Genomic DNA, 27,604 nt, shown 5'->3' on the forward strand with positions numbered 1-27,604 from the left:
ATTTAAGGCATGTGCCGTCATCAGAGAGCTATATCCCCAGCCCTAGATTAGACTATTCTTGGACATTCTACAATTAATCATGTAGTATATATTCTTTTTTTCTTTTTTGACATAGGATTTCACTGTGTAACCCTGGCTGGCCTGGAACTTACTGTATAGAACAGTAACCTTGCACTCAGAAAGTGCTGGAATTAGAGGCTTGTTCTAGCATTCAGTGTATTCTTTGAGGTTTATTGATGTGTATATCATCAAAGATATACAGACACAGACAACAAAGTAGATTTTAATCAGGAAAACTCCTGCATTCCAACTTGGTCTAGCATGAACTGAACCAGGCTTCCAGTTCAATAGAATCGACTGGCTGAGTGTTTCAAGGAAGAATGAGAAAACACCGAAGTGTGCAGAGGCTCAGTGGGGTTAGGGAGTTGGGGCTTACAAACCCTGGGAAGGCAGGGTTGGCTCATGTCAGACCTGCCTGGTTTTGTTAACTGATGTTTGTGATGTCAGCCCTCCCTCACCTGCCAGGCCAGGAGACAAGCAGGGCCCAGCTGGAAGAACAGTTGGCTCCTTGCAGCAGCCTCAGCCTTTCTTAGACAGGTGCCCTAAGGTGGGCTAGGGTCGTCCTGGAGGTGGGTCCCTGAGCTGTGAGCAGTAGTGTTCATGCAGATCTGGATAGCCTGTGGCTAAGGCCTGGTCAGCAAGCGAGCTTAGGAGTCTGCTTGGTCAGAAGCCGACCACGCCTGTTTCTGTTGTCTGATCTGTTCACTCACCTGCTGATGGACATTCAGTGGGTCCTTTGCTCAGCGTTCTTTTTTCAGTCTTCGTTTCTCTCAGATTTTTTTTTTTGGAGTTGCCTAGTTGTGGCTGTTATTTTCAGTAATCTGAAAATATCTCTTACATTCTAAGAGACTGGAACTTTCTCTGGACCACACAGCCAGTTAATAATACACCTTGAGGTCACTTAAGACCAAAGACTGATAGCCTCCTGTATACTCAGACTGTTTGCTTAACCTGCCTTAAGGAGAACAATGGAACAATCAACCTTACTTGCCTTGGATTCCCGTGAAGCCAGCTTTTACAACCTTAGCCAAGGCGTAGCTGCACTCTTCAGTTCTGTACTCTTCTGTTCCCCTGGCCAGAGTAAAGCACGCGAGTCATTAGCTGAAAGCAGCAAATACAGAAACTGGAAGCAGCTCCCAAAGAGCTGCCATAAAGGTTGAAAGCACCCGTTTATGGATACTGGTTGGTAAACAATATTGTCTAGTCAGGTGGGATCAGTTGGAGCCAGTGACTTAACTCCTTGTAGAACTCTGTTAAAGATTTCTGTCAAGTATCCCATTCCTTCTCCATGGGATGCTTTCTGTGCTGTTCAGTAAGTATAAAACAAAAGCCTTTGTGAGGGACAGACACACAGACACAGATAGACACATAGAGAGACTTAGTTACACACAAGACAGACAGACACACACAGACAGAACATGCAGGGGACAGATTCACAAGACAGCCTTTGGCAGGCACAGATTGAGACTCATACACAGATGACAGAGGACACAGGGAGCACAAAGTAGAGATTTCAGATCTGGCCTTGGTTAAATGACTCCAAGGGGAAATCATTTTATTTCTTTTCTTCATGCCATGGTGACTCAGTTAATCACTAATGTGTTCTAATTGTTGAACCCAGTCATAGTGTGGGCTAATTTTCAGCCACCATGCCGATTTCCCTCCTGGCTCATGTGTTTACAAGTCCCTCCAGCGATGCACTAGAACTCCAGTCTCTAGATTGTTGTCACATGTGGCATGCCTGTATGTGTGAAATGCATCTCATTATGGTTTTAAATTATATTTTTCTGGTGGCTAATGACATCAAGCTCTTTTTTCATGTACTTATTGGCCATTTTTACATCATTTGTCTGGTGTGTTCAAATATTTTACCTGTTTTTGTTGATGTTATTTTTCATTTGTTGGAGGTCACATTATATATTCTAGATAGAATCTTGTCAGGCAGATATATTGTATGTGCATATATTTGCATGCACAGGAAAATAAACTACTAGAATATCATTTATAATAGGACAGAAGATAAACTCTGTACGGTAGGAATAAATCTAATGAGAGACATGAAACCTCTCTACATAGACAGTTGCAAAATATTGCTGATCAATATTAAAGACTTAAATGGAAATGTGCTTTCTCATATTGGAAGATTTCTGAGTCAGGTACGAGATAGTGCACACTTGTAATCACAGCGTGTGTGAAGTGGAGGCAGGAGGATCGGGAGTTTCAGGCCATTTCAGCTACATAGTGAGTTTAGAGTCAATCTGGGAACATGTCTCAGAAACAAAATAAAACAAAAAATAGGTTTTTGTTTTATTCAAATTGATATATAGTCATCGTAGTTTAATCAAAATCCTGTCCATCTTTTTTGAAGAAATAGCAGGTTCACTCTAAAATGCATATGGAAATACAAAGGATCTGGAAAAAAGATCCAAAATGTCTTCTTGAAAAGATCAAAGTTGGAGAATTTCCACTAACTTTAATTATAAAGCTTACTGACAAACTGTGGAATGAACAGTGGCATAGTACAAACAGTACAAAAGCCAGGCAGCAGAGAGAGATGAACATTGGTACTCAGCTTGCTTCTTTTTATTCAGTTTAAAACTCCAGCCCATGAATGGCAAGGGCAAGGGAAATAGGCCCTTCCTCCCAACCCCTTGCTTCTGCGACAAGACAGGCAGGAGCACCGACCTGGACCTTGGGAGCATGAGAGCTGGCCCTGCCACTCACCAAGTGCAGCTCTCTAGAGAGCAGGCCCTGCACCTCGCTCCTGACTAAACAGTAGAGCTGGCCCTGGTGTTAGGAGTGTGGGTGAGCTGAACCCAAGGCTGTGAGCTCTCCTTCTGTCTGCTACATTGGGTGAGCTAGCTGGGGCAGTGTTGGGGAGCATCATCACTGGGTAGTGATGATGAGGGAAAGCTGCCAGGCTGACGAGCTAAGCTACCACCCAGGCCCAGAACCAGGCCTATGAGTTAGCACCCCCCACCCACCCATCTCATCTATGAACTGCTAGAGCTTGTGAAGGGGCTGGACCTACAAACTCAAAGCTTCAGGATCTCCATGCACAAGGCAACAGTAGGATATCCAAGAGTCCCAGTGAGGGCCCAGTATCGAGAGTGTGGCAGAAGCCAGAGGCCTTGAACCAGACCAGTGACTCACTGCAGTGACACAAGTACAGATGTGTGGACTAAAGGGTGTACTGTGCAATTCTGGGCTGCACTGCAGCTTCCACACTGAGATTTTGTGTTGTTTGTTTGTTTTAGTGGTTTTACTCTTAAATTTTGTTTTGCGGGGGGGGGGGGAGCAGCTTGCAAGGGCAGAGGGTAGAAGCAAGAGGACAGGGAGAGATGAGTGGTATCAGGATGCATGATGTGAAATCCACAAAGAATCAATAAAAAGTTAAAAAAACAAAAACAAACCCACTCTGACCTGTGGGATGGTGCTGCTCACTTGTCTCCGTTAACCTAGTCTGCAGACTCCCTCACAAATGTGCCCAGAGGTTTGCTTCTGTGGTAATCCCCTCCAGTTGACAGTGGATTGACCATCACAGCATCTTAGCCTTGTATTACATAGTGACTCTTCCTTTGCTGAGTTGGAGACACCATACCGAAGAACCTTTCTGGTTGAACTCTTGCCATTTGTGTTAAGTGATGCTTTCAACAGTGCATGGGCTCCTTTTCCATGCCTAAATTGCCTGGTGTAGATAACTGAAGGGGGGAGCGATTTCTTTCGGCTCCCAGTGTTAGAGGGCACAGTCAGTCCACAGTGTCCTTGCCTCAGAAGCCTGAGCAGGAACATCATGGTGGAAGAGAAATGTTCCGTCCATGGCAGACCAGGAGGAGGGGAATGCCAGTGCTCACTTGACTTTTCCTTTCCCTCCTTTAATTTCTTTTTTTTTTATTTTTTTATTTTTTGGTTTTTCGAGACAGGGTTTCTCTGTAGCTTTGGAGCCTGTCCTGTCCCTCCTTTAATTTCATCCAGGCCCCCAGGATGGCCTGGCACGTCCCACATGTGTGTGGGTCTCCGAGGTATATATTTCCTTGTATGCTTCAAGAAGTCAGGTCTGGCAGGTGCACTCAGCCCTCAGAACATGCTTAGGTGTAGCCTGTCACCCTGAAGATGCTGCTTCCTGCTTTCTATATATAAAGCAAGAAGATGCCCAGGCAATGGGATGTAAACGTGGAAGTGAGGGAAGTGAAAGAGCAGTAATAAAATGATAGCTGGAGGCAGTGAGAGGCCTTAGAGACCACAGCACAATGCAGTTCACATCCAGGGTTGAAGTTTGCAGCCAAGAGTATGTGTGCTGTTTACATATCTAGACAGACACACGCGTGCACAAAGACAGACAGATACACACACACTGATTTTCTACATTCTAAGAAGCTCCCAGCTTGTGATGTGCACCTTACCTGCTGCCTGTAAAGCAGTACCACCCCTCAAGGAGAGTGTCAACATTTGCAATAATGCCTAGCATGCAGTGAAGATTTAAGGAACGTCCAAGTGGAACTTGAGGCACCAGCCTTGATTCTCAGGCTGGAAGATGAGGAGGGCCTTACCCAGAACCCAGTCGAAGGGATTTTGCACCTCTCAGATGAAGGACTTGTTGTAGTTGACACTCAGGCAAATTGGATGTGGTCAGCAAACATTTCTTGAATGAATAGGTGGTTGGACTAGATTGGTGTTTCCAATGGGAATAATGTGAGGTGGTTATAGGTAGGACAAAGACATTTTATATCTTAGTAAGTAAGTGTTTATTACAGTGTGTGTTAGAAGAAAATACAAGCGAGCAGTTATATGTGAAAAAGAAAAGCAAGTCATTTAAAGACCTACTGTGTTGAGCAGGCAGTGGATGAGTATTTGGAAGTTAAAGCAGGAGTGAATTAAATAAAGACTGGGCCACTGTTCAGTGTCTTTGCAAGTCGGAGAGCTCTGTCTCTTTGGATATAGGCATTGAAAAGAAAGCTGGGTCTACAGAGAAGTGTTCTAGGGTTTTTTGGGGGGGGGGAGGGGAGCACAGTAGAACTGGCAAGTAGAGTTGGTGCTTAGCATCGTGGGCGGTGCAGATTAACTGCTGCTGATAGCGTTGTAAGTGTTCGCTATCTATGGGGCAGTCCTGGGTTCCTGGGTCAGTTAGTTCTTAACAAAATTGGGACATCTGCATGTGGAGTTTTCATAGCCAGTGTTCGTGCGGAAAACTGTTTGTTCCCATTCTTGGTTATTTTCTGAGGATAAACCCTAAAGTGGGATCGTGGGCTCATCATGTGTGTGTGTATTCCGTGGCACAGATCTTGTGGGCTCATCATGTGTGCGTGTATTCCGTGGCACAGATCTTGTGGGCTCATCATGTGTGCGTGTATTCCGTGGCACAGATCTTGTGGGCTCATCATGTGTGCGTGTATTCCGTGGCACAGACCTTGTGGGCTCATCATGTGTGCGTGTATTCCGTGGCACAGATCTTGTGGGCTCATCATGTGTGCGTGTATTCCGTGGCACAGATCTTGTGGGCTCATCATGTGTGCGTGTATTCCGTGGCACAGCACCTTATGGGCTCATCATGTGTGCGTGTATTCCGTGGCGCAGCACCTTATGGGCTCATCATGTGTGCGTGTATTCCGTGGCGCAGCACCTTATGGGCTCATCATGTGTGCGTGTATTCCGTGGCACAGATCTTGTGGGCTCATCATGTGTGCGTGTATTCCGTGGCGCAGCACCTTGTGGGCTCATCATGTGTGCGTGTATTCCGTGGCACAGCACCTTGTGGGCTCATCATGTGTGCGTGTATTCCGTGGCACAGCACCTTGTGGGCTCATCATGTGTGCGTGTATTCCGTGGCACAGACCTTGTGGGCTCATCATGTGTGCGTGTATTCCGTGGCACAGCACCTTGTGGGCTCATCATGTGTGCATGTATTCCGTGGCACAGCACCTTATGGGCTCATCATGTGTGCGTGTATTCCGTGGCACAGACCTTGTGGGTTCATCATGTGTGCGTGTATTTCGTGGCACAGCACCTTATGGGCTCATGTGTGCATGTATTCCGTGGCACAGACCTTGTGGCACAAGTGTGCCTGGTCACCACCTGGCAGCAGAGCTTGAGCGCCCTCTTCCTTCTCTAAACCCAAGGTCTACTCAGAAACGATTTTGTTGCCAGTTTGAAAGGAGAAATAGCACTCTTATTTGCGCTTTTATTTTCCCTTTAAAAAGTATTATTGAGGCTAAGTCTTTTGTGTTTGTTAGTTAGTTGTATTTCTTTTGTGAATTGTCCCCAAATATGGCTTTTCATCCATTTTTGTTTCTTCTGGGAATTTGGGGGTGCTTCCTCTCTAATTTGTGAGAGTTCTTTATTTTGTGAGGATATAAGTGTTTTGTGGTAGGCTTCTGGTAGTTCTGGTTTAATCCTTGCCATTTAGGTTTATTGGCTAGTCAGGCTTAAGTGTCTCATGGGGAAGGCGGCTCTTTGATTGTATGGTGCGCAGGTCTTTGCACTTTACTCCTTTGGAGTGAGATCTTTTTATCCTGTGTGTGTCTCACGGTCTCTTGTCAGTGAGGGCTGCCGTCCCCTGTGCCGCCAGGTGCGGTAGGTATTTGCTGGCTTGGCTGCGTAGTTTCCACTATAGCCACAAGTGCCTTTCTCACTGTGGTGGTTAAAGACCATTGAACATAGACCTGAATTGCTCTTTGAAACTATGTTTTGATGCCTTCTGATCCAAGTCAGATGAAAGGGCCAATATTCAAACTCACAGAGTGAGAGTCAGAACTTCAAAAAAAAAAAACTCAGACAATACAGTGACACTTTCTTTTAAAAAGCCCCCTGTAACTCATGGATTCTGTGCCCTGGAGGCCAGTAAGCATTTCTTTGTGTGAATACGCCAGTTCGTTTAGTTAATCTCACATTGGTGACCTGTAAATCCCAGAATCTGACGCTCATCCTCCTTCCTTTAAGCAGCCTTCTTTTCCTTCCTCACCTACCGTGTGTTGTAAAAAGTCCTGTATGTTGGCTGTCTGCCCGGTCAAATGGTGAGGTCCTGATCTATCGACTCCAGAACACTCCCTTCTCCTTTCCTGTGGTAAGGATTGGAAAGAATTGTGGTTGCTTCAGCTAAAGATACGCTTTTGCCACTAGATGGCACTACAAGATTCCTCTGAAAACAATCTCCACAATGAGAAGATAGCTCACTGCACCTCAACATGTACCTCAAAACTTCCCGAAACAGTCTTCATTCTTCCTGTGTGTAACACATGGTGCTATTTTCTATTTTTATTCTTGTCTTCATAGTTAAAAAATGAAGATTTTTCACAGTGTTCAAATTGAATTTGATAGTAATGAGGCACACACTGTTGAAATCCATACTGTTTAATTTTTTGTTCTTATTCATTTACTTTGTGGTATTAGGGTTGAATGTAGTGCCTTAAGCAAGAACGGTTCCACTGAGTTGCTTTGTTTTGTATTTTTGCTTGCTGAGACAGGATTTCATTACTTAGCCCCAGCTTGCCTGCCTGGAACTTGCTATGTAGATCAGGCTAGCCTAGATCTCTCAGAGATCCGCCTACCTCTGCCTCCTAAATGCTGGGATTAAAGGTGTGAACCGCCATGACTGGCTCTACAACTGAGCTTTACCCTCTGTCTACAGACTGAGTAAACTCACTGTGGTCAGACTGTAAGTGTGTTGTTTGCTTTGGACTGTGTAGACTCAGGTAGCAAGGCCTGGCCATTAGTGAGCATGTTTGCATACTGTATTAAACACCTCACTCCACGTGCTTCCTCATGGTATCTGCACATGTGCAAACACCAGTGAGAGACAAGCCTGTACAGAAATAATGTCACTTACTAGGGCAAGGCAGAAGTCAGTCTTGTTACCTAGTGTAACACATCTGTAACCTCAGCCCTTGGGAGGGTGAGACAGGAGGAATGCAGATGCTGAGACCAGTCAGGATATACAGGAGACCTTGTCTCAAAACCAAAATCAAATAAGAAAAGGTGTTTTTTTTTAAAAGATCTATTTATTTATTATATATACATTGTTCTGCCTGCATGTATTCCTGCGGCCAGAAGAGGGCACCAGATCTCATTATGAATGTGAACCACCATGTGATTGCTGGGAATTGAACTCAGTACCTCTGGAAGAGCGGCCAGTGTTTTTAGCCTCCGAGCCTTCTCTTTAGCACAAGAGAAAGAAGTCTTATTGGTAGTTACAAGGAAAAGATGTAGTGTCTGCTTCTGGGAGCTTAGACTGTAGCGTGATGTACTTACTGCACACACCCTTTAATCCTGACTTAGTTTTAACGAACATGGGGTTAGAGGTGTAAAGATTCAGAGTAGGAGTTAGGAAATTTTCTGTTACAATTGATAATCTTGACATAATGTTTACCTAGTGAACAGATGATCATAAGTCCCTGTGAAGAGTGAGATGGGTTATTCTTATTTAGGGTCCTGGGAAAGGAATTAGTGATAAGAAGAGAGGTGAGACATGATTGAAGTGGGAACCATTCATGGTGGTGCCATGTTAGTGTGAAGATGTCAGGTGGGTCTTGTTAAGGGGGTTGGGAGGCAGTCCATGTGCATTTATTGGCCTTTTGAAGTAGTTATTTTTTACCTACATGATTCTTGGGAATTTGACAGTGATATGTAGGACTGAAAAATCTATGCTCACTGCCTTCCTTTTCGACTTTCCCAGGTTTGCGGTGAGCATTGGCTACTGGCATGATCCATACATCGAGCATCTTGTGAGGCAGTCTAAAGAGAGGAAGGCCCCTGAAATTAACAGAGGTAAGTGACCATCTGCCTTCCCACCATCTCAGCACCCTGAGCCCTGAGGCTTTACAGATTTGCTCTTAGGGAGCCTTCCAGGGTATATGCTTCACAAAGCATAGGGAAGGCCTTAGTTTCCAGTGTTCTCACGAACCAGGGATTCTATAAAACTTTCTCATCTCAACCTGATCATAAAAATGGTGTTACTGAAAGTTGTTTTCTATTTCCTTTGTTTATAAAAGAGATTACATTTTCCTGTTTAAAATCTATTAATGTCTACAGATGTGGCTCATTCATAGAGTGCTTGCTTAGCATGCACAAGTTCAGGGGTTCAGTTTCTAGTATTGAAAAATATGCGCGCGCACACACACACACACACAAAACCTCTTTATAAGCCAAGCGTGGTGGGGCATGACTGTATTTCTAGCACTCTGAAAGTTAAGGCAGGAAAATAGTGAGTTAAAAACCATCTGAACTATACAATAAGGCCCTGTCTCAAAACAAACAAACAAAAAAACAACCACACACACACACACAAAACACTAAGCAAAAGAAAACTATCATGTATCATTCACTATGAACTGTCTGCGTGAGGGTAACCTTTTGTGCCTTTTTATAGTGTTTAACACTGTTGGCCTTTTAAGTCATTTTATCAAGGGTTTGAGGCAGAAACATGGCTTACTTTCTGTCCCAGTGAAAACTAACTGAGAGATCTTAATTCAGCTGTGTGCAGTGTTGGGGAACTTTTGGCTCCTAGCGGTAGATCCTTGCAGATAGTTTCTGTGAGCCATGCAAAAAGATTTAAATACCACGGTTCCCCAGGTAAGGCCATGCTAGTTTCCTTGGGGTTCCTCCCCGTGGTCTTGAGGCAGATTTCCTGATGAGTGTTTCAGAGCCAGTGACCCTTGTGGCACCTGGTTCTCTGGAGGCTGTGAGGGACAGTGTGTGTTGTCCCTGAGTGACTCACAGCTTGTTTCTCTGGAACTTTCTTGAAGGATATTTTGCTCGAGTTCATGGTGTCAGCCAGCTTATTAAAGCTTTTCTCCGGAAGACAGAATGTCGTTGTCAAATTCTCAACCTTGGGGCTGGGATGGACACCACCTTCTGGAAGTTAAAGGTAATTAAAGGTTCTACTACAGTTGCTCCAGTTTAGTTCTTTGGAGATGATTACTTAGTTTAAACTTTTAAAAAATATATTAGGAGAGGGGACTGTCTCAGCTGGTAAAGAAGAGACCCGATTTCAGTCCCTAGGATCCACATAAAAGCTGGGCATAGTGGTTTGCACTTGCAACCCTACACTGGGGAGTTGGGGTGGGGCAGAGACTGGTGATCCCTGGAAGTTCTTGGGCCATCTAGCTTAGCCTATGTGGGGGTTTCCAAGACAATGAGAAATCCTGTTTTGAACAAAAAGTAGGATGCACCTGAGAGGAATGACATTTGAGGTGTTCCTCTGCTCCACATGCATGTGCAAACACAGTGATCATGCAAACACACGTGTACAGATGAACATGCATGGAAATTAAAAAAATAAATATATTGAAAGCAATTCAATAGGCTTTTTCATCCCATTCCATCTGCCTAGATACATCCCATAGTCACCCCTACTATAACTGTCAACCCTTTGTTTTTCCTCAGGGCCCAATAAGTTAGATGGTTTCTAATTGTTTTTATACTAAAATTCAATGTGTTTTCTTCTGTGTGTTGATATACAGCAGGAAGAAAAAATTTTTTCACCAGAATCACTGAGACCAAATCTATAAATTTATAAATTTGTAATTTTGGTAGTCACTATGATCTGTTGACCATGTAATGTCATTTAGGGAAAGAGTCAGAGATTTGTGAGATGGGTATGCAGGGTTGTTCTGGTTGGAGCTCTGGCTACTCTGAGGGGTAGAGAGGCAGATCTGATCATACTCACAAGGAAGGGACATGACTCTGCTGAAGTTCTGCCTTGACTCCATGATCCTGGTTTTTCTGTGACGTGTCCTCTCTGTCACATGTCCTTGCAGGTTTGTGCAGATGTTTTGACTTCTCTGTGAGGTCAGTCGTGTGTAGTGATGGGTCTGTACATTTCCCTAGATCCTTGTAAGTGTAGAATAAGATAAATAAGAATGTATGCACATAACCCAGCCTGCTTAGATCATTGGTCTCTAATCAGTTCACCTGATAAGGACTTTGGTCATCAAAGCACCTAGCTTTTGTTTTACGTGAGAAACCAATGGCCAGTGTGATCTTGGTGTTCTTGTTGGCACTGATGAGAGCTTTTATGTGATACAGTGTTAGAGTGAGAGCGCTGTGAGGGGTTTCTCAGATGGAGGAAGAGGGCCTGGGACAGAGTGTCTTCTGGGATCCAACAACCTGTGGCTTTAGAATGGGGACACACATTGCAGTGAGCTCAAGTCCTTGTTTACACACAGTGCTTTGGTTATTTGGGGAGGCCTTATTAGTGACATCATTTCCGCAGGCCTATTTTGTCTTTGTAGCAGAGTGTCACGTGGTTGGTATAAGGAACTTGAGCAGATTCTGTGTAAAGGTGTTGCTCTTGAGAGATCCCTCCACTGGGCCTGGGATCCCTTGATCACATGGGTTGCTTTCTTCCTCCTTATTGTAGATAACTTGATAATTATAAATTTGAGATTTTTACTTACAAGCAAAGTTTACTTCTTCTAAGAAGAAAAGTTGCCTGTCAGTAGTAAGAAAGAAAATGGCAGAAAGTTTGAAAGTCCTTTGTGGCAAATTTTATATTTCTATTGATAGTCATGTTGATCTGGACCACTTTTTTTCTTAAATCCAAACTTCCTTTTTTTAAAATATTTATTTATTATGTATACAATATTATGTCTGTATGTCTGCAGGCCAGAAGAGGGCACCAGATCTCATTACAGATCCACCACGTAAGCCACCATGTGGTTGCTGGGAATTGAACTCAGGACCTTTGGAAGAGCAGGCAATGCTCTTAACCGCTGAGCCATCTCTCCAGCTCCTCCAAACTTCCTTTTTAAGGATATTGTAGATATTTTTCTTGTTTGTTCTTTTATTTTTTTTTTTAATTTATGTGTGTAGGTGTTTTGCATGCATGTATGCTTGTGCATGAAGTGCGTGCCTCATGTCCACAGAAGCTAGAAGAGGCTGTCAGATCCCCTGGAACTGGAGTTTAAGATGTGGGTCCTGGGAATGGGTCCTAGGAGTTAAACCCATGTTCTTTGAAAGAGCAGTCAATGCTCTTAACTGCGGAGCTGTCTTTCCAGATCCCTGTTTGCTCTTAGAGAGCAAGAGTTTTAAACAAGTGATAGGCTAAATCTGGCCCACCACCTGTTTTTATAAATAAAGCCTTATTAGAACACAGTCACTTTCATTTGTTTGTATAGTGTTTATATTTAGCAGCTTTATGACTAGGATGACAACAGAGTTGACTAGTTACAACAGAGTCCATCTGACCAGAAAAGATTAAACTCTTTTTTTTTTTTGGCTCTTTGCAGAAAAGAATTACGAATATATGCCTTAGAGATAATATGCCTTCCCATAAAAGCATAGAAAGAGCTTATCCATGCTCTTACTGTGTCTTTTACCTTCTAGCTAGAAAGGCTGAATCTGCAGAGGTGAAGCTACTACTATGGACTTCCTACTCTTTCTGTGTGTTCTTGGGGAACCCAAGACCCTTTGTATAGATGGGGGTTTCCTGTAGACAAGAAAACTGGGACTGTCACAAAAAGAATGAGGGATAAAGGGTAAAGCCTCTTAAGGTACCTCACCTTCTTAATGTCTCTTTAGTCCTGTGGAAGGAAACAGCATTGACTTTGGCAGTGTGGGAAATGGTCAGCTGTGGTGGCTTCCCTCTGCATCTAAGTGATGCTCTTCCCGGCTGCCCTGCCCTGGACTTGAGGCCTCTGTATCAGCTGATTATCTAGGAGCTCTTTAGGCTTGTGGTGTTAATGCACAGGGAATCAGAGCAACAGTGATTGAAGTATGATTTGCCACAGTTGTTTTTCCTTCAACTGGGAAGGATACTAGGTGGCTCAGGAGGGCAAGTGCCTGGACTAGCCCTGGAAAGAGGACACTGTCTTGTGAGTTATAGGTCATTGTGAATAACCATGTGGGTGCTGGGAATCAAACTTTGCTCCTCTAGAAGTACACTTTTAACCACTTGAACCCTCTCTCCAGCCCTTGTAAGTGTTCACTCCTTGGCCAATTCAGATAAATAGTGGCTCTGGGATCTGGAAGAACAGTTATTGCTCTTAACCACTCAGCCTCCCCCCCTCCCCCACAGCCCCTGTTTTCACTTTTGGCCCATTCAGATGAATGGTGGAGCTGGGATTTGAGTGTTGTAAGGAGGCCGCTAGTTAGGTTCCTGATCCCCCAGCAGCTCAGTCGGTGGCACCAATTGTGAGAAGGAGGCCACTTGTTGGTTCCTGGATGCTCAGCCCCAAAATAATCACACAGAAACTGTATTAATTAAATCACTGCTTGGCCCATTAGCTCTAGCTTCTTGTTTGCTAACTCTTACATCTTACTTTAACACATCTCCATCAATCTGTGCATCGCTACAAGGTCGTGCCCTACCAGCAAAGTTTCAGTGTGTCTGTCTCTGGCATCTGCTCTATGGCTTCTCCCTGACTCTGCCTTCTCTCTCCCAGTATTCAGTTTAGTACTTCCTGCCTAGCTAAGTTCTGTCTTGCTATAGGTCCAAAGCAGTTTCTTTATTAATCAATGGTATTCACAGCATACAGAGGGGGATCCCACATTATTTGAGCCTTATTCTTCATTGGCTTTGTTGCAGCAGCAAAGAAATGATCCTAACCCTATGCATGGGATGCTTCTTCATAGTAACTGTTTCATTCTAAATGAATCCCTAAAATGCTGGGCATTACAGATTCTACATTGACTTCATGATGGTCTCTAATGGTTTCAAGTACTTTTGGAAGAATACGTACTGTGTTTGGACACCTCACAACTCCTTCCCAACCACCTCAGTTTCGAGCTCTGTAAACCTTACCTGGACAAATACAGAAACCTCTTTGTTTTTCTTGTATCTATTTTTAAATGCATGTATATGTGTGTGTTTTTTGTGTGTGTACATGTATATATGCGTGTGTATGTGTACGTGTGTGTGTGTATGTGCCTGTGTATACAAACACATCTAGAGGCCAGAAAACAACCTTGGGTCATCCTTAGGAACACCATTTACCTCCACTGAGACAGGTTTCTCACTGGCTTAGAGCTTAACAGTCAGGCTAGACCACCTGAATAAAGAGCCTCAGGGACCATCCTGTCATTGCCTCCTCAGCACTGGGATTACAAACTCACACCACCATGATTGGCATTTTACATGGGAATTACACTCCGGTCCTGGCACTTGTCAGACAAGCACTTCGCTGACTATCTCCCAGCTTCTGTATTTACTCCTGCTCTTCTCGAATACATTTTCAATGAGACCATGGTAATTTGAAAATGCTCTTCTGGGGCCGCAGAGATGGCTTACTAGCTAAGAGCACTGCTGTTCTTGCAGAGGACCCCGGTTCAGTTCCAGCATCCACATGATGGTTCATAACCATCTTTAATTCCAGAGGATTGAATGCTCTGTAAGGGCAGAAGGTACACACATGTTGCACAGGCATTCATACAGGCTCAGGGAACATTCGTGCACATGAATAAAAATAAATAAAACACTTCTGATCATGTGAGTCTCCTGACCTAAAATCCCCAAGTACCGCCATTGCGGTTAGATAATTAGTGCTAGCTCCGTGCAGTGACTACGTGTGTTAAGGATGCTTCTGTGTGCTTTTCTCCAGGATGAAGGTCTTCTCCCAAATAAATATTTTGAAGTCGACTTTCCAATGATAGTCACGAGAAAGCTGCACACCATCAAGTAAGTGTGGCTTTGTTTGGGGACAGTATGTCAGTTGGTGGAGACACAGCTCATGTGTAGTGGCTGGATGCGAGAGACCTCACTGGTCTCTCCCTTCCCTTGGAGCCAGCAGCCCTGCATGTGTGACCGTCAACATTCAGTGTACATTCTGGGCAACTTTCCTTACCCATTAAGGAAACTTCTCTGAATATTAAAGATTGGTCTATGCAGAGCATAGTTGAATACTCTGCATTTTTTTGGTGTATTTTGATTATTGCTTTATCCTGAGATATAGACAGTAACCTGGCCCCAAATTGATGTAGTGGTTTTTTTCTTGATTTGAGTGTGTGGAATGTTTGATGGCTATTCTGAGGGACTTGAGGAGATTTGGATGCCTCTTGCTCTCTTGTTTTTTTTTTGTTTGTTTGTTTGTTTTTTGCTGGGGGCTTGGGGTGACTCACTCCTCATGGTAGACTTGAGAACTGAGTTCTCAGAACCCTTTTTGTAGATGAAGAATCTCCTGCTCAGAGATTTTGACTTGCCCAGGGTCACCTGACTAGCGTGGGTGGAGCTATGATCTAAACCTGACTTCAAAAGCCCTCTTTCAGGACTTAATAGGTTTTTTTTTTTTAATTATTTTTTATACTCTTATCCCACTTTAAGTAGTTACTTTTCAAAAAGCCTAATTATTATATATTTTAGAATTCCATAGACATTGAAACTTTGAGTTTATTCTGTAGAGCTACTATATCCCTATGTGTTGGGAGTGTTTTTCGCTTTCCTGTGGTCTGTACTATGAGTTTTCCAGTTTTTCTAAATATTAGCTACATTTTATATTTTTTTAATGATGAATGGTGACTCTTGGAACTGTATAGTTCTGCTGAGCTCATTCGAACTCTGGGTGAGGTGGGCATGAATGGGCCTTCGATGAAGCTCAGGATGACTTCCTGGAAAGAAAAACAGGCTTTACTTTTGCATAGTTGTGTGGTTCTCTGATTTCTGATTTTTCTTCATTTGCTGGATTACAGGAGTTATATTACAAATATTACTGAGCTTTTATTCATGACAAAGAACAGACAGGATCATAAGATACAATTTTGCTCGAGAATAAGCAAGAACTGGAGGTAGCTGGGAAATCCTGGACCTTTTAGAAAATTTGTGTTAGCCTACTTCTAGTTATTTTTAAATCAGTTACTTGTGATCATTGTGTGATTTAAATGACAGATGCGATAGTGCAGAGCTGACGTAACCTGCAGCCTGTGTGAACTGCTGCTGTGCACATAGGGTCAAGTGCAGGTAGACTGAAGAAAGACTTCCAGAGTGGCCCTTGTTCTGCACATTAGCAGTACACCAAACTTCCCTCATCCAAAAATACAAAATAAAAATGCTCCAGAATCAGAAATATTTTCAGCATTATGTTCAATTAGGGAAGTGTTACAGTAATCTATGCAAATATTTCAGAATCTCACAGACATCCCAAATCTGTACAGTTTCTCATCCCAAGCATTTTGGATAAGGAGTATTCGGTATGTGCTCACAGTTTGTGACAGACGTCTGCATTTGGCAGTAAGTGCACTCATGTGTTAATTGACTCTTTTCTCCTCTTTCCCATCTTCCCATAGAAACAAGCCACTTCTGTTCAGACCCATCATGGAGTTACACCCAGAGGACACTCTGCAATTAGGCAAGTAGCCTTGCGAGCCGCACAGTGGGATCATAACACATTTTGCTTGTTGAGATGCGGCCCTCTCTGCCGTCCTTTCATTATGCTCATCTGCTCAGCTCTGCCTGTCCATATTGCTGCTCAACAGTTTTTTCTTTTTGGTAGTGCTGGGGGTCAAATCTAGGACCTTCTATGTGCTAGTCAAGCCTTGTACCACTTAGCCACATCCCTGAACCCCATGTAATTGTAGTTGTTCCTGACATGTTCTCTCAGTGCCGAGCCTTCCGGATTGTGGGTATTTTTTAGATCTCTACCAGAATTTTCCATTGTGTTCAGTTGTGATTGACAGAGAAGGTCAAGGGGTTTAATAGTCTTTCAGACTCTGAGAGTGGTGTTTTCTAATTATCTACATAGTAGCCTTCAGGCACCCAGACAGACCTCCTTTTGTGCACACCTGCAGAGCCATAGTCGAGTTCCCTGTGACTGGAGTCTTGATAAAGCTCCCGCATATGTGTGTGTGGCTGCCGGCCTTTGTTTTCCCATACAGACTGGCTGTACCTGTTGCGACTATTCCCTTTTCTGTAGCAGTTACTGTAAGCTTGGTTAATTGGTGTCACATCAGGATCTGTCGTGAGCATCCTTGTATTTTGCGTTACTTTGATCAACAATGTAGAAGTGTATGGAGTAGAACCTCTTCCCATTGCACACTCTCAATGCAGCATTACCATGCTTGTTATGTTCATTTTTCACCTTTCTTTTTGAATTATGAGCCCTATGATTACAAGGGGTTTATTGTTGGTTTTTGTTGTTTCTTTAGGATCCTGCTGGGTAGCTTGGGTTGAACTAGAACTTAGGTATCTTTTACCTATATCTCCTCAGAGCTGGGGTCACAGGCAGTGCCATCATGCCCAGCTTAGACCACATCTTCTTGGGCATCTTTGTATTCCAGAATTGGCTCAGTGTTCTATACATAATACCAACAAATTATCAGATTGGTGGGCCGATGGGTAAATTAATCTTATATATAGTGAAGAAATCCACCTGAGACGGATTCTCTCTTACTTTAAAACTTTTGTTTTAAAAACTCAAGTGTTCTGGGAAAATTTCTTATCTAAAAAGTCTCTCACTGAAAAGGTCATGGGTTGGATTGGTTGAGTTCAGCCAAGATCAGCTTGCCTTTTAAAAAGCTTACCTGAAAAACACCAGCACTGATGAGTCATTCTTTGCACAAGTGTGAGTGTTATTTATAGACCATGTACCATGGCTCACACCTTCTCTTTGGTCATGCCTTTTCCTGAACTGTAGCTTCAGGCAGCAGTTATCACAGCCTTTATCAGTTGCCCTTTGCTCTGTAGCAAACCACTGCGAGCCACGTGGCCCAAGGCAGCTGCCGTCTGCTTAGCTCACAGTGTGGCTTGTCTCTTTCAGTTTGGTTCATTTGGATAGAACCTCTGAGTTGGGCTCTCTCTTTGCTAAAGACCTCCAGTGTGTCTCTACGCATTGAGCTAACCCTGTCTGTTTAGAATTACAGTTCCTTGAAGGTCTCAGTAACTTGACAATACCCTAGGCCAAAATATATTTTCCACACTTCAGTTTATTAATTAGTTGTGTTCAGACATCCAAAATATATATGTTGTAGCAATTTATTAGTCATTTAAAAAGCAACAGACAAGTTGGACAAGCACAATCTATACAATCATACATTTAGACAAGTCTTGCTATGCAGTCAAGGCTGCCTTAAAATTGCCATCCCTTTGCCTCTGCCTCACAAGTGGTAGGATTCCTCATGTGTGACTGTTTCTTTCTTTAAAAACTGCAGGTACTAATGAGACCTGTGTACCTGTTTGATACTGTTAGGAAAAAATCTTAAGAAGAGCCTCTCTGCCGATGCAAAATAACTCCAATTAAATCAGATTAGACCAAATAAACAATGCCGACGTTTAATAAATGCCACACTCTCAGGTGGCCAGGAGCAAGATGGAGGGAAGACTAGCACACGTGGGTACCCTTACCAAAGATGGTGGTGAGGTTAAAATGGCGGCTACCCGTGTGTTTGTATTTTGAAAGCTGCTGTAATCTGTAGATATAAGTTTTACTGATCTTAACATAAGAACACATGGATACAGAAAATTAAATTGAGCATATCACAAAAACACATTTACACATTCACATAGACATACTGTGGCCACATCATTCTAGCAGACAGACAAATAAAACACTTGGAAGCCTGTGCTAGGGAACGGGAGTATGGGGGTGAAGGGAGCAGGGGAGCGGGGAGGGAGTGCACATCTAGGAACTGCGTACTTTTGGAGCGTTGTTTGTTTTCGATAGCCCCATTTAAAAGGGTTTTTGTAAAAGGCTGCTGAAGGGCCTCCCTCCCAATGCAAAATAAATCCAATTAAACCAGATTAGACCAAATCAAAAATGCCCACGGTTAATGAATGCTGCACTCCCAGGTGGATCAGGACAGCACAGCGGGGGGAGGAGCCCAGTCAAACCCTGGAGACCACGTGTTCCTTTTTCTGGCACAAGCCTAAATTTGGTCCCTGGTCAGGACCAAAGCAACTCCCAGGCCAGCGGCTGGGGTGAAGCTTCCAATCAGATACCTCACAACTTCACCTTGGAATCAGGTTGGGCACCACCTTTGTCCACATTGTCATTCACAGTGTTGACTTTTTATTCACAGTACATAAGAGCTTAGCTTCCCAGAGGGATGATAACATTGGAGGAATTCAGAGTGATTAGTATTGAAAAGTTTTGGTCTAGTAGTTTGCTCATATCTGACTGATGTTGAGTATCTGTTTCTTGCAGAAATTCAATACACTCTGCTTCACCCCTGTGAATTTGCTATGCCACCCAATGTATCTCAGTACACATTTAGAAACCTTGAACTCATCAGTTTAGCATCTTCAGTACTAAATATAATCATTTGAGATCAGTACTATCCACATTTTACGATTAAAAGATAGTCACGTGGATATGTTATTTGCCCAGAGACACAAGGCTGGCAGTGGGCTAAGTTGAAATGTGCCCATTTTACTTGAAAGAAGGTTTTTTTTGTTTTTTTTTTTTAATGATCTGCATAGACCACAATGTGTTGTGTGATTCCTCCTTTTGTTTGTCCAGGCTGATGTTGAATTCCAGGACTCAAGCAATCCTCTTGCCTCAGCCTCTTGAGTGCTGGCACTGTGTGGTAGTTACTGCATGACTTTTAAGAGTTTACTGTTGACTAGTAGATCTTGAGTTTTGACGCCTCTCTTTATGTCAGGGTCTCTGTGTCTTCATTACTGATATTTCAGGTCTGATTCTGCTGGGGTGGCCCTGCTCTTCATGGGATACTCCCACAACACAGCCTTCAGTCACGACAAGCAAGTGTGTCTTTAGATATGCTACATGCTCCTGAGAGGCGAAGTTGTTCCCGGTTGAGAACCTCCACTTAGGCTGAAGAATGACTGAGCTTATGTAATGCGAATTTTCATAATTGTCTCTTCATTTTGGCCATGTATAAGCTAGTTCTTAATTTTTAAGCCTTATCAGTTGTATTTTCAAAGCTTTGCCTTTGTCCCCTTAGCAACAAGTCCTCTAAAGGAATTTTGATTATGAAACTACCAGTAGTAATGCATAGGTGTCATTTTTAATTTTTTTTCCCCTGTGACAGGTCTCATGAAACTCAGGCTGGCCCAAAGTCACTATATAACTGAAACTGTCTTTCAGCTGTCAGTACTGTGCCTCTACCTTCAAGTGCTAGGATTTTAGGCTTATACTCCCTTACCCAATACCCAGGATTTAAACCAATGCTAATTAGCTTTCCAGACCTGGACATTCCCATTCTGTAAGCATCACATAAAAAACTTTGACCCTTCCTCCATGTTCTCATATATATTTATAAACTTAGAAGAAAAGGAGGGATGCAACTTCCATGGTCATGGTCAAGACCCTTCTGTCATCTTCTTTGGGGAGCACTCCAGTATGCATGGCTTTCCACTTGATCTGTGGTCTCTGGCCAATGCTGAATTTCATAGATGTGTATGTTTTCTCAAATAATAAAACCTCATTGGAACTTGCTCTAAGCCCATGTCTTCTACAGGTCCATTCTGTTCTCTGTGACATAGCAGAGAGGCTTCCTCTGAGGACAGACAGTGGATCTCATATTATCTAAATAACAGTTTGAGTCAGAGCCAACTGCGTGTGGTGCTGATGTGTGCTGTTCCAGTCCTTAGGTCACGTTGTCCAGGGCTTCCTGCCTGTGGTGTGACACAGGCTGGGGCTGAGAGCCTGTGAACACTGTGCGTTCACATCTGCTGTCTTTGTTCACTGCTTTTTACTGTTTCGATACTGGTCCTAGTAAGATAAGTCTCTTCCAAACTACTTGCTTGCCTCTTTCCACCACTGTGTTCTGTATTAGAAAACTACATGCTTCAAAATTCTGTTGTGTGTCTTTTGGGTTTTGGTCAGGAATGGAAAAACTCATTCAAGATTTCTTGCCATCAATGTATTATTTTTTAAGAAGGCATATAGGAATTGTTTGTTTATATTATAGGCAAACAAGTGTTTTGCATTCTTTATATTATTTTCTTGAGCCAGCACTGTGGTACCCTGGGACTGACTCTGGGTTCCCTGTTTGTCCTTTATTGCTTCACTGACAGCTAAGGGGTTTTCAGGATATGTTTATATTTTCTTTCAGTGTGCTTGAATCAGCCAAATGGGCTGACGAAGATAAGGGCACCTGCTTACTTGCTATAATTTTTCCCCCTTAGTCCTGGGAATTGACTAGAGGGTTTTATACATGCTAGACAGATGCTCTACCATTTTCAGCACCTTTTGTGAGGGTTCTCAGAGCCAGAATGTGAATCAGTAGCAGTGGTTCAGGATGGCTGTGGTCTCACCTTCCCACATGGTCTGTACCAGTGAGGAGACAGTAAAATAAGGTCTGTGTAGAGATATAATAGGTCTGTCATGGTGATACACACCTGTTACCCCAAACTCAAGTAGTGGGAGGTTTCTGGGAGTGCAAAACCAGACTGCGCTAAAAAACAAACGCGTCATTCAATAATTGAAAGAGTTTCTAAGGACACACCAAAGTATCATGACTACATTGATGACCCTCGAAGCTGGGGTCACTGCATTTGTAGCCATTGCTTTCTAAGTGTAGGCTCCAGACCGACAACATCAGAGCCACCTGGGAATGTGCTAGAGATGCAGTTGTCTGCAGTGGGGAGGTCTACACAATCCTAACTCAGTGCAGCCCTCAGGGAGACTGTGATGGTCCTAAAGCTTGAGAACCGTTGCAGACACCATTCCCACCTCTGGCACAGCTGAAAACACAGTTCTTACTCATTTGTAAATGCATTGCTACATAAACTACTTTCTTTTAAACGTAACACTTTACAGATGGTGTAGTGTTTGTAGAACCACCCACTCAGTATTTCAATAACTCAATCTTGGACTTCTTAATTCCACTCACATTCCTGTGCCTTGAAGAAGTAACTGACAGGTACTTCATCCGTGTATGTCCCAGAGTGCTCATTAGTGTCTCAAAGGGAGAAAATTTGGCAATACCATGTGTCTGGTAGTAAGGGATTGGCTGAATATGAAGTGTTTTAGTTTGGTGATCCCATGTGTTCTGTAGTGAGTGTGGGACCCTCATCCCTTATTCTCAAAGGGGCAAGAAGAAATTTCCTAGCAGAATGTTTTCCCAGGAAGATAGTGGCCTTCCCCTCTCCCACCCAGGAGATTCCGAGCACAAGGTCACTTAGCTCAGCTGTGGCCTTGCTCTAAAAACAAGGAAAAAGCTGACTTAACAAAATGGGAGGGAGCAAAAGTCCTTGTACCCATGCCAAAGCATCTTTAAAGATTCTCTTTGTAGTTATGTCTTTAAAAGCTTACCCCACAGAGGAGATACAACTCTTCTCTACCTTGTGGTAACGGGGATGGAGATGAGTTTCAAACATGTTTGTATTATGCTGATTAAACCTTGCTTATTACAGTCTGGGCCTCTCTGGTGGTCTCTCTCTGGGGGTCGTAATCTGGGCACAACATATGGTGCGTTGGCTGGGAACCCCAGAGATTCCACCAGGATGATGGAAGTCTGCAGGTTTATTAGCATCTACCGGTGAGAGAGCACTCTTTGTCTTTTGTCTCTGCCATTTTGTCTTGTCTGTCTGACTATGGCTGCTTTGGTTTTGTACCGGTCGACCAATTTGGGATTTTGGTATTGACAGGTGTTCTCTGAAGTGGATGCACTTGTACAGAGACGCTGGAGAAGCAAGGGACACCTTGTCTTTCATTTCCAGATAGGGATGGGAATTCTCCCACTCCCAGGTCATTTTCAGACAGTGAGTTTTGCTCCCGGGTCATTTCCAGACAGGGATGGGAATTCTCCCACTCCCGGGTTAGTTCCAGACAGGGGCCTTTCTGGCTCCGGGTCATTTTCAGATAGCGTTGGGAATTCTCCCACTCCCGGGTCATTTCCAGACAGGGAGTTTTGCTCCCGGGTCATTAGACAGGGGCCGGCATTCTACCTACAGGCCCTGGGTCATTTGCAGCTACCTCAGAGATAGCTGTTTGGGTTTTTCCCACCATGGGAGAAAATATGTCTTGTCCCAGGAATTTGTCAGAGTCCTTTTATATTATGGTAATTGTTGCTTTGTTTTTTTCTCTCTCAACTTCTATCCTGGAGGCTCCTATGGAGCCTGTTAGGGATGGAGAGGAGAGAGACAAAATCTTGGAGAGCACCCAAAAAAAAAAAAAACTGGGCGCAAAGAGGGTAGGGAGTGCATGCCTGTGACTTGAAATGTCTCTGGGGCCACTACATTGGGTGCATGGTGATCCCCTGGAGTTCCAGAAAACTGTTGTCTCTTTGTTTATTATGTTTAAGACTGGACTGACGAGAAAAAAAAAAGATAAAACTTAAATGTAAAGTGCAGATGACTTGACTGCAGCCTATCTAGGGTCTGTATCCCTAGCCCTGAGCCAGGTCTGATGGCAGAGAATACACTGGGTGCTGAGAGCTAAGCCTTGAGACTGCGGGAAGTGCAATATGGCAGAGGATCTGGGTGGGGGCTGGGGGACTCTGAGGCCAGGGAGCAAGGACACCTGAGATGGAGCGGGTGGCAAAATCATCTGCACCGGCTGAGGGCAGAGGAATGCCTATTCAAAAGGCAGGCTGTGGAGCTAGTGACTGAGAGGGGCCGGCTGCAGCAGAACAGGGCAGCCCCTTCTCCCTGTTCTCTCTCTGTATCTTGAGGGTCTTTGCCTTAGGCAGGAGAGAGGGACCTGATGGAGGTGGCAGGAAATTGACCACTTACAATTAAGAAACTGTGCAAATGTAAAACAAAAAATCTGAGATCACGGTCAAAAAGCTAACAACAACAACAAAAAACTTTTTAAAAAAGCATTGACAGCCAAGGACACTCTCTGTGCCCACTGCTGCTGCCCCCTCTTTTCTTTTCTGAGCCAAGTTCCTCAATATGATAACACTCAAGGTCTCTTCTACTGACCAGCAGTTTCCCGTCTTAACCGTCTTAACCCGTTCCTGTTCTGATACTGCTTATAAGAAATTTTCAATTATACCAACCTGTAACTTCAAAAAATGTTAATTTTAAAGTAAATGTCAAAAGATACATTATGTTTAAAAATGTTTTTGTTTCCACAGGAAAAAAATATATATATGGGTTACAAATACTTATCACCTTTAGTTAAGATGCATATTTCTGCTTTTGTTTTATGCAATGTTCTGCTAAATAAAATCACAAAAAAGACTGATAAAAATTTACACATTGTCAAAAAGGGTTTTTAATAGAGGTTTTTATGTTGTCCAAAAAACAAAAAAAGACAAAAGACTAAAATAATAATAATAATAAAAATGTTTGTCTAAAAATGTCTGACTAAACCAAAAAAAAAAGAGAGCCAGACTTAAAATTATAAAAGGCCAAAAGATGTTCGCTATAATTTCTTGTACCTAAATGTTTAACAGTTAATTTTGGTTTTAAAAAGCTTTGTCTTGTTAAAGGGTCATGGTTATTTCTTAAAAAATTACATATGTTTATTTTGTTAAAAAAATTAGTCTTTGGTAATTATAAGTTTTGTACTTGTTATTTTTCTCTGAGCTCTGGTCATTAGATTCGGGTTCACAAAAATTTGGATGTCTTTTTGATATAGATAATGTTAAAACTGTTTTATGCTGTTCTTTATTGATATACAAGAATGTCAGTTACCACCGGGAATAGCTGAAATTAGACACCCAAAGGAAAAAAACCAGCTACAAAGAAAGAAACATGTATTGAGTGGTTCCATTTTATTACATGTATGTGAAAGAGAGGTGTTTCGCTATGTGAGTTTAAGCATAAAGGAAAAAGGCTACAATGTTATACTTACTACTTTAGAAGATGTGGTTTGGATTAATTTTTTCTCTCCTATGATGTGATTTATTTATGTGTGTGTGGTATTGGGGTCCAGCACCGACATAAATTATTTTTTGAACCAGAGTGGAGGTGTGGGAATAAAGACACAACTCACATGACTTTATCGGGAGGGAGTTTTCAGGGATCCTTTATGATGTCCAAATTTGCATCCTGAAAATCATCTGCGTTTATCTTTCAAACAGCTTTTATACCAAAATGTGACCTGAGAGGGAAGTTCATTAGCATTCTGTTTCCTAGGTAGGGGAAGAATGACTGTGGTCACGTCCGCCTCATCCATGTCCATTTTGTCACGTCTTCCTGTCTATCTTCCTGTGCTGTATGCTTAACTCGGTCATGTAGACTGAATTAACACCTCTTCCCCAGGTGACCTCCCAAATTACAAAGAAGGAGCAGAGCGACATTAGCGTATCCCGACCACTTGCTTTGGATGGTGTCAGTTTGTCTCAAAAGGCCAGGTGACCACTTTTTGTGTGGCAATGTAGAAATATGGGCCCCTATAGTGTGGATGTGCGTTTGAGGCTGCATGTGCCCATGCGACCAGAAGAGGTGTCCTCTTCTATCCTTATCCACAGGGTCTTTCACTGAACCTAAAGATTGCTGTTTCAGTAATAATAGTAGTAATAAAAATAATAATTACTTTTATTATTTTAACTAATAATAACAACTATTATTCTTTTGTTCTTTTTTGGGGGGCTAGGGTTTCTCTGTGTAACTCTGGCTGACTTGCTATGTTGATTAGATTTACCTTTAATTCACAGAGATCTATCTGTTTCTGCCTCCCAGGTATTAGGATTAAAGGTGTGTGCCACCATACCTGGATTAAAGTTACTTTAATTTTGAAAAAGCTGTATCTAGGTTTAAGGGATGGCTCAGCATTAAGAGCACTTGCTGTCCTTCTAGAGGACCTAGGCTTGGTTCCCAGCATCCACAAAGAAGGCTCCAAACCATCTGTAACTCCAGTTCCAGGCGATCTGGTCCCCTTTTCTGGCTTGCGAAGACACAAGGCTTGCACATTATATACAGCCATACATGCAAGCAAAACATCCATACACGTAAAAAAAATTTAAAATAAAGTAACCTTTTTTTTAAAAAAAAGGAAAAGGCCATGTTCATTAAAAGAATGATGTTATTGACTTGTGTTGAAATGAGATTTTATTTTTATTTTTTGTATTTACAGATGGGCACATGCTGGATTCAAAGAGATATGCCATCATTGGAGCAGATCTCCGAGACCTTTCTGAGCTGGAAGAGAAGCTAAAGAAATGTAACATGAATACACAGTGAGATTTTTTTTTAACCCCTTATGTGTTTGTGATTTTTATGTGAGCTATGAGATGCAGTTAGTCATGGTGTAGCTTGTTACTTGCTACTGGTCTTCATTGTATCATTTCTACCTAGTGTAGCTTTTTGAGATTTTTGTTTTCTCATTTGTTTTTGTTTTTCAAGACAGAGATTCTTGTGTGACCCTGGCCGTCCTGGAACTCACTGTAGACCAGGCTGGCCTCAAACTCAGAGATCTGTCTGCCTCTGCCTCCAGGATGTTGGAATTAATGGCGTGTGCCACTACTGACTGCCTGGTGTTTTCTGAGATTTCTAAGCATTCTTTTCCTTGTCTGCTTTTTAAAGTGCTGGCCTTAATATAATAAACTAAGTGTGAGAGAGCTTATAACAACATGTAAAGAGAGAGCTAGTTTCATAATTCATGGAGACTAACATGTACCAGGCTTTTCTCTTTTGGGCCACCAACCAGCTCCCAAATCATGACATCAAGACTTATTAGTTATGAATGCTTGGCCTAGCTTAGACTTGTTTCTGGCTAGTTCTTTTAACTTTAATTAACCTGTTTCTCTTTATCTACCTTTTGCCTTGGGGCTTTTTACCTTTTCTTCCTGTATTCCTACTTTTCCTGCTCTTCTGTGTCTGGCTGCCTGCCTGGCTACAGGTGTGTCTCTCTCTTTCTCCCTTGTTCTCCTCTCTTTTGTTCCCTCTCTTTTTGGCCTAGACTTTTCCCTCCTATTTATTCTCTCTGCCCCCCAGCCCTGCCTATCCTTTTTCTGCCTAGCTATTGGGCGTTCAGCCTTTTATTAGACCAATCAGGTGCCTTAGGCAGGCAAGGTGAAACAACAGTACCTCTTTTCATAATTAAACAAATGCAGCAGAAACAAATGTAGCACACCTTTACACAGTTAAATATTCCACAACACTAGTGCTCATGAAAAGTGCTCCATAAATGACCAAAGTGACAGAATTTCAGGATATATGATATATGCATATCATGCAAGCCCACAGTAGCCTCCAGATGAGCAGGGCTATCAAACCACAGTAGCCTCCAGATGATCACAGCTATCAAACCACAGTAATCACCAGATAACCAGGGCTATCAAACCACAGTAGCCACCAGATGACCACGGCTATCAAACCACAGTAGCCTCCAGATGACCAGGGCTATCAAATCACAGTAGCCACCAGATAACCAGGGCTATCAAACCACAGTAGTCTCCAGATGACTAGGGCTATCAAACCACAGTAACCACCAGATGACCCAGGCTATCAAACCACAGTAACCACCAGATGACCTGGGCTATCAAACCATAGTAGCCTCCAGATGACCCGGGCTATCAAACCACAGTAGCCTCCAGATGACCCGGGCTATCAAACCATAGTAGCCTCCAGATGACCAGGGCTATCAAACCACAGAAACCATCAGATGAAACTCTGGTTTTTCTCCCATCAAGGGGGGAAGAATGTGTAAATCTGACTGTATATAGTGTTGATCAGGATGAGAGTGGTGGGGAGTAGGCTGTAGTGACTTACTTACCATGTGGGAATGAACTGGCTACAAGCCATGATGAGGAATAGTGGGAAGTAGCT

The 27,604-nt window shown here is 42.9% G+C and overlaps 1 protein-coding gene across 1 annotated transcript in view; it reads left to right on the forward strand.

Annotated features, from left to right (window-relative positions):
- Window positions 1–27,604, forward strand: part of Lcmt1 (leucine carboxyl methyltransferase 1) — a 63,873-nt gene that overhangs the window by 12,195 nt on the left and 24,074 nt on the right. The window contains exons 2-6 of the mRNA XM_075972126.1: window positions 8,729–8,820; window positions 9,798–9,919; window positions 14,592–14,668; window positions 16,270–16,331; window positions 25,911–26,013. Coding sequence (XP_075828241.1) covers window positions 8,729–8,820; window positions 9,798–9,919; window positions 14,592–14,668; window positions 16,270–16,331; window positions 25,911–26,013 — 456 coding nt within the window. The remainder of the gene's footprint in view (window positions 1–8,728; window positions 8,821–9,797; window positions 9,920–14,591; window positions 14,669–16,269; window positions 16,332–25,910; window positions 26,014–27,604) is intronic.

Source organism: Microtus pennsylvanicus, chromosome 5 (genome assembly GCF_037038515.1).
Source record: "Microtus pennsylvanicus isolate mMicPen1 chromosome 5, mMicPen1.hap1, whole genome shotgun sequence".
Classification (NCBI taxonomy): Eukaryota; Metazoa; Chordata; class Mammalia; order Rodentia; family Cricetidae; genus Microtus; species Microtus pennsylvanicus.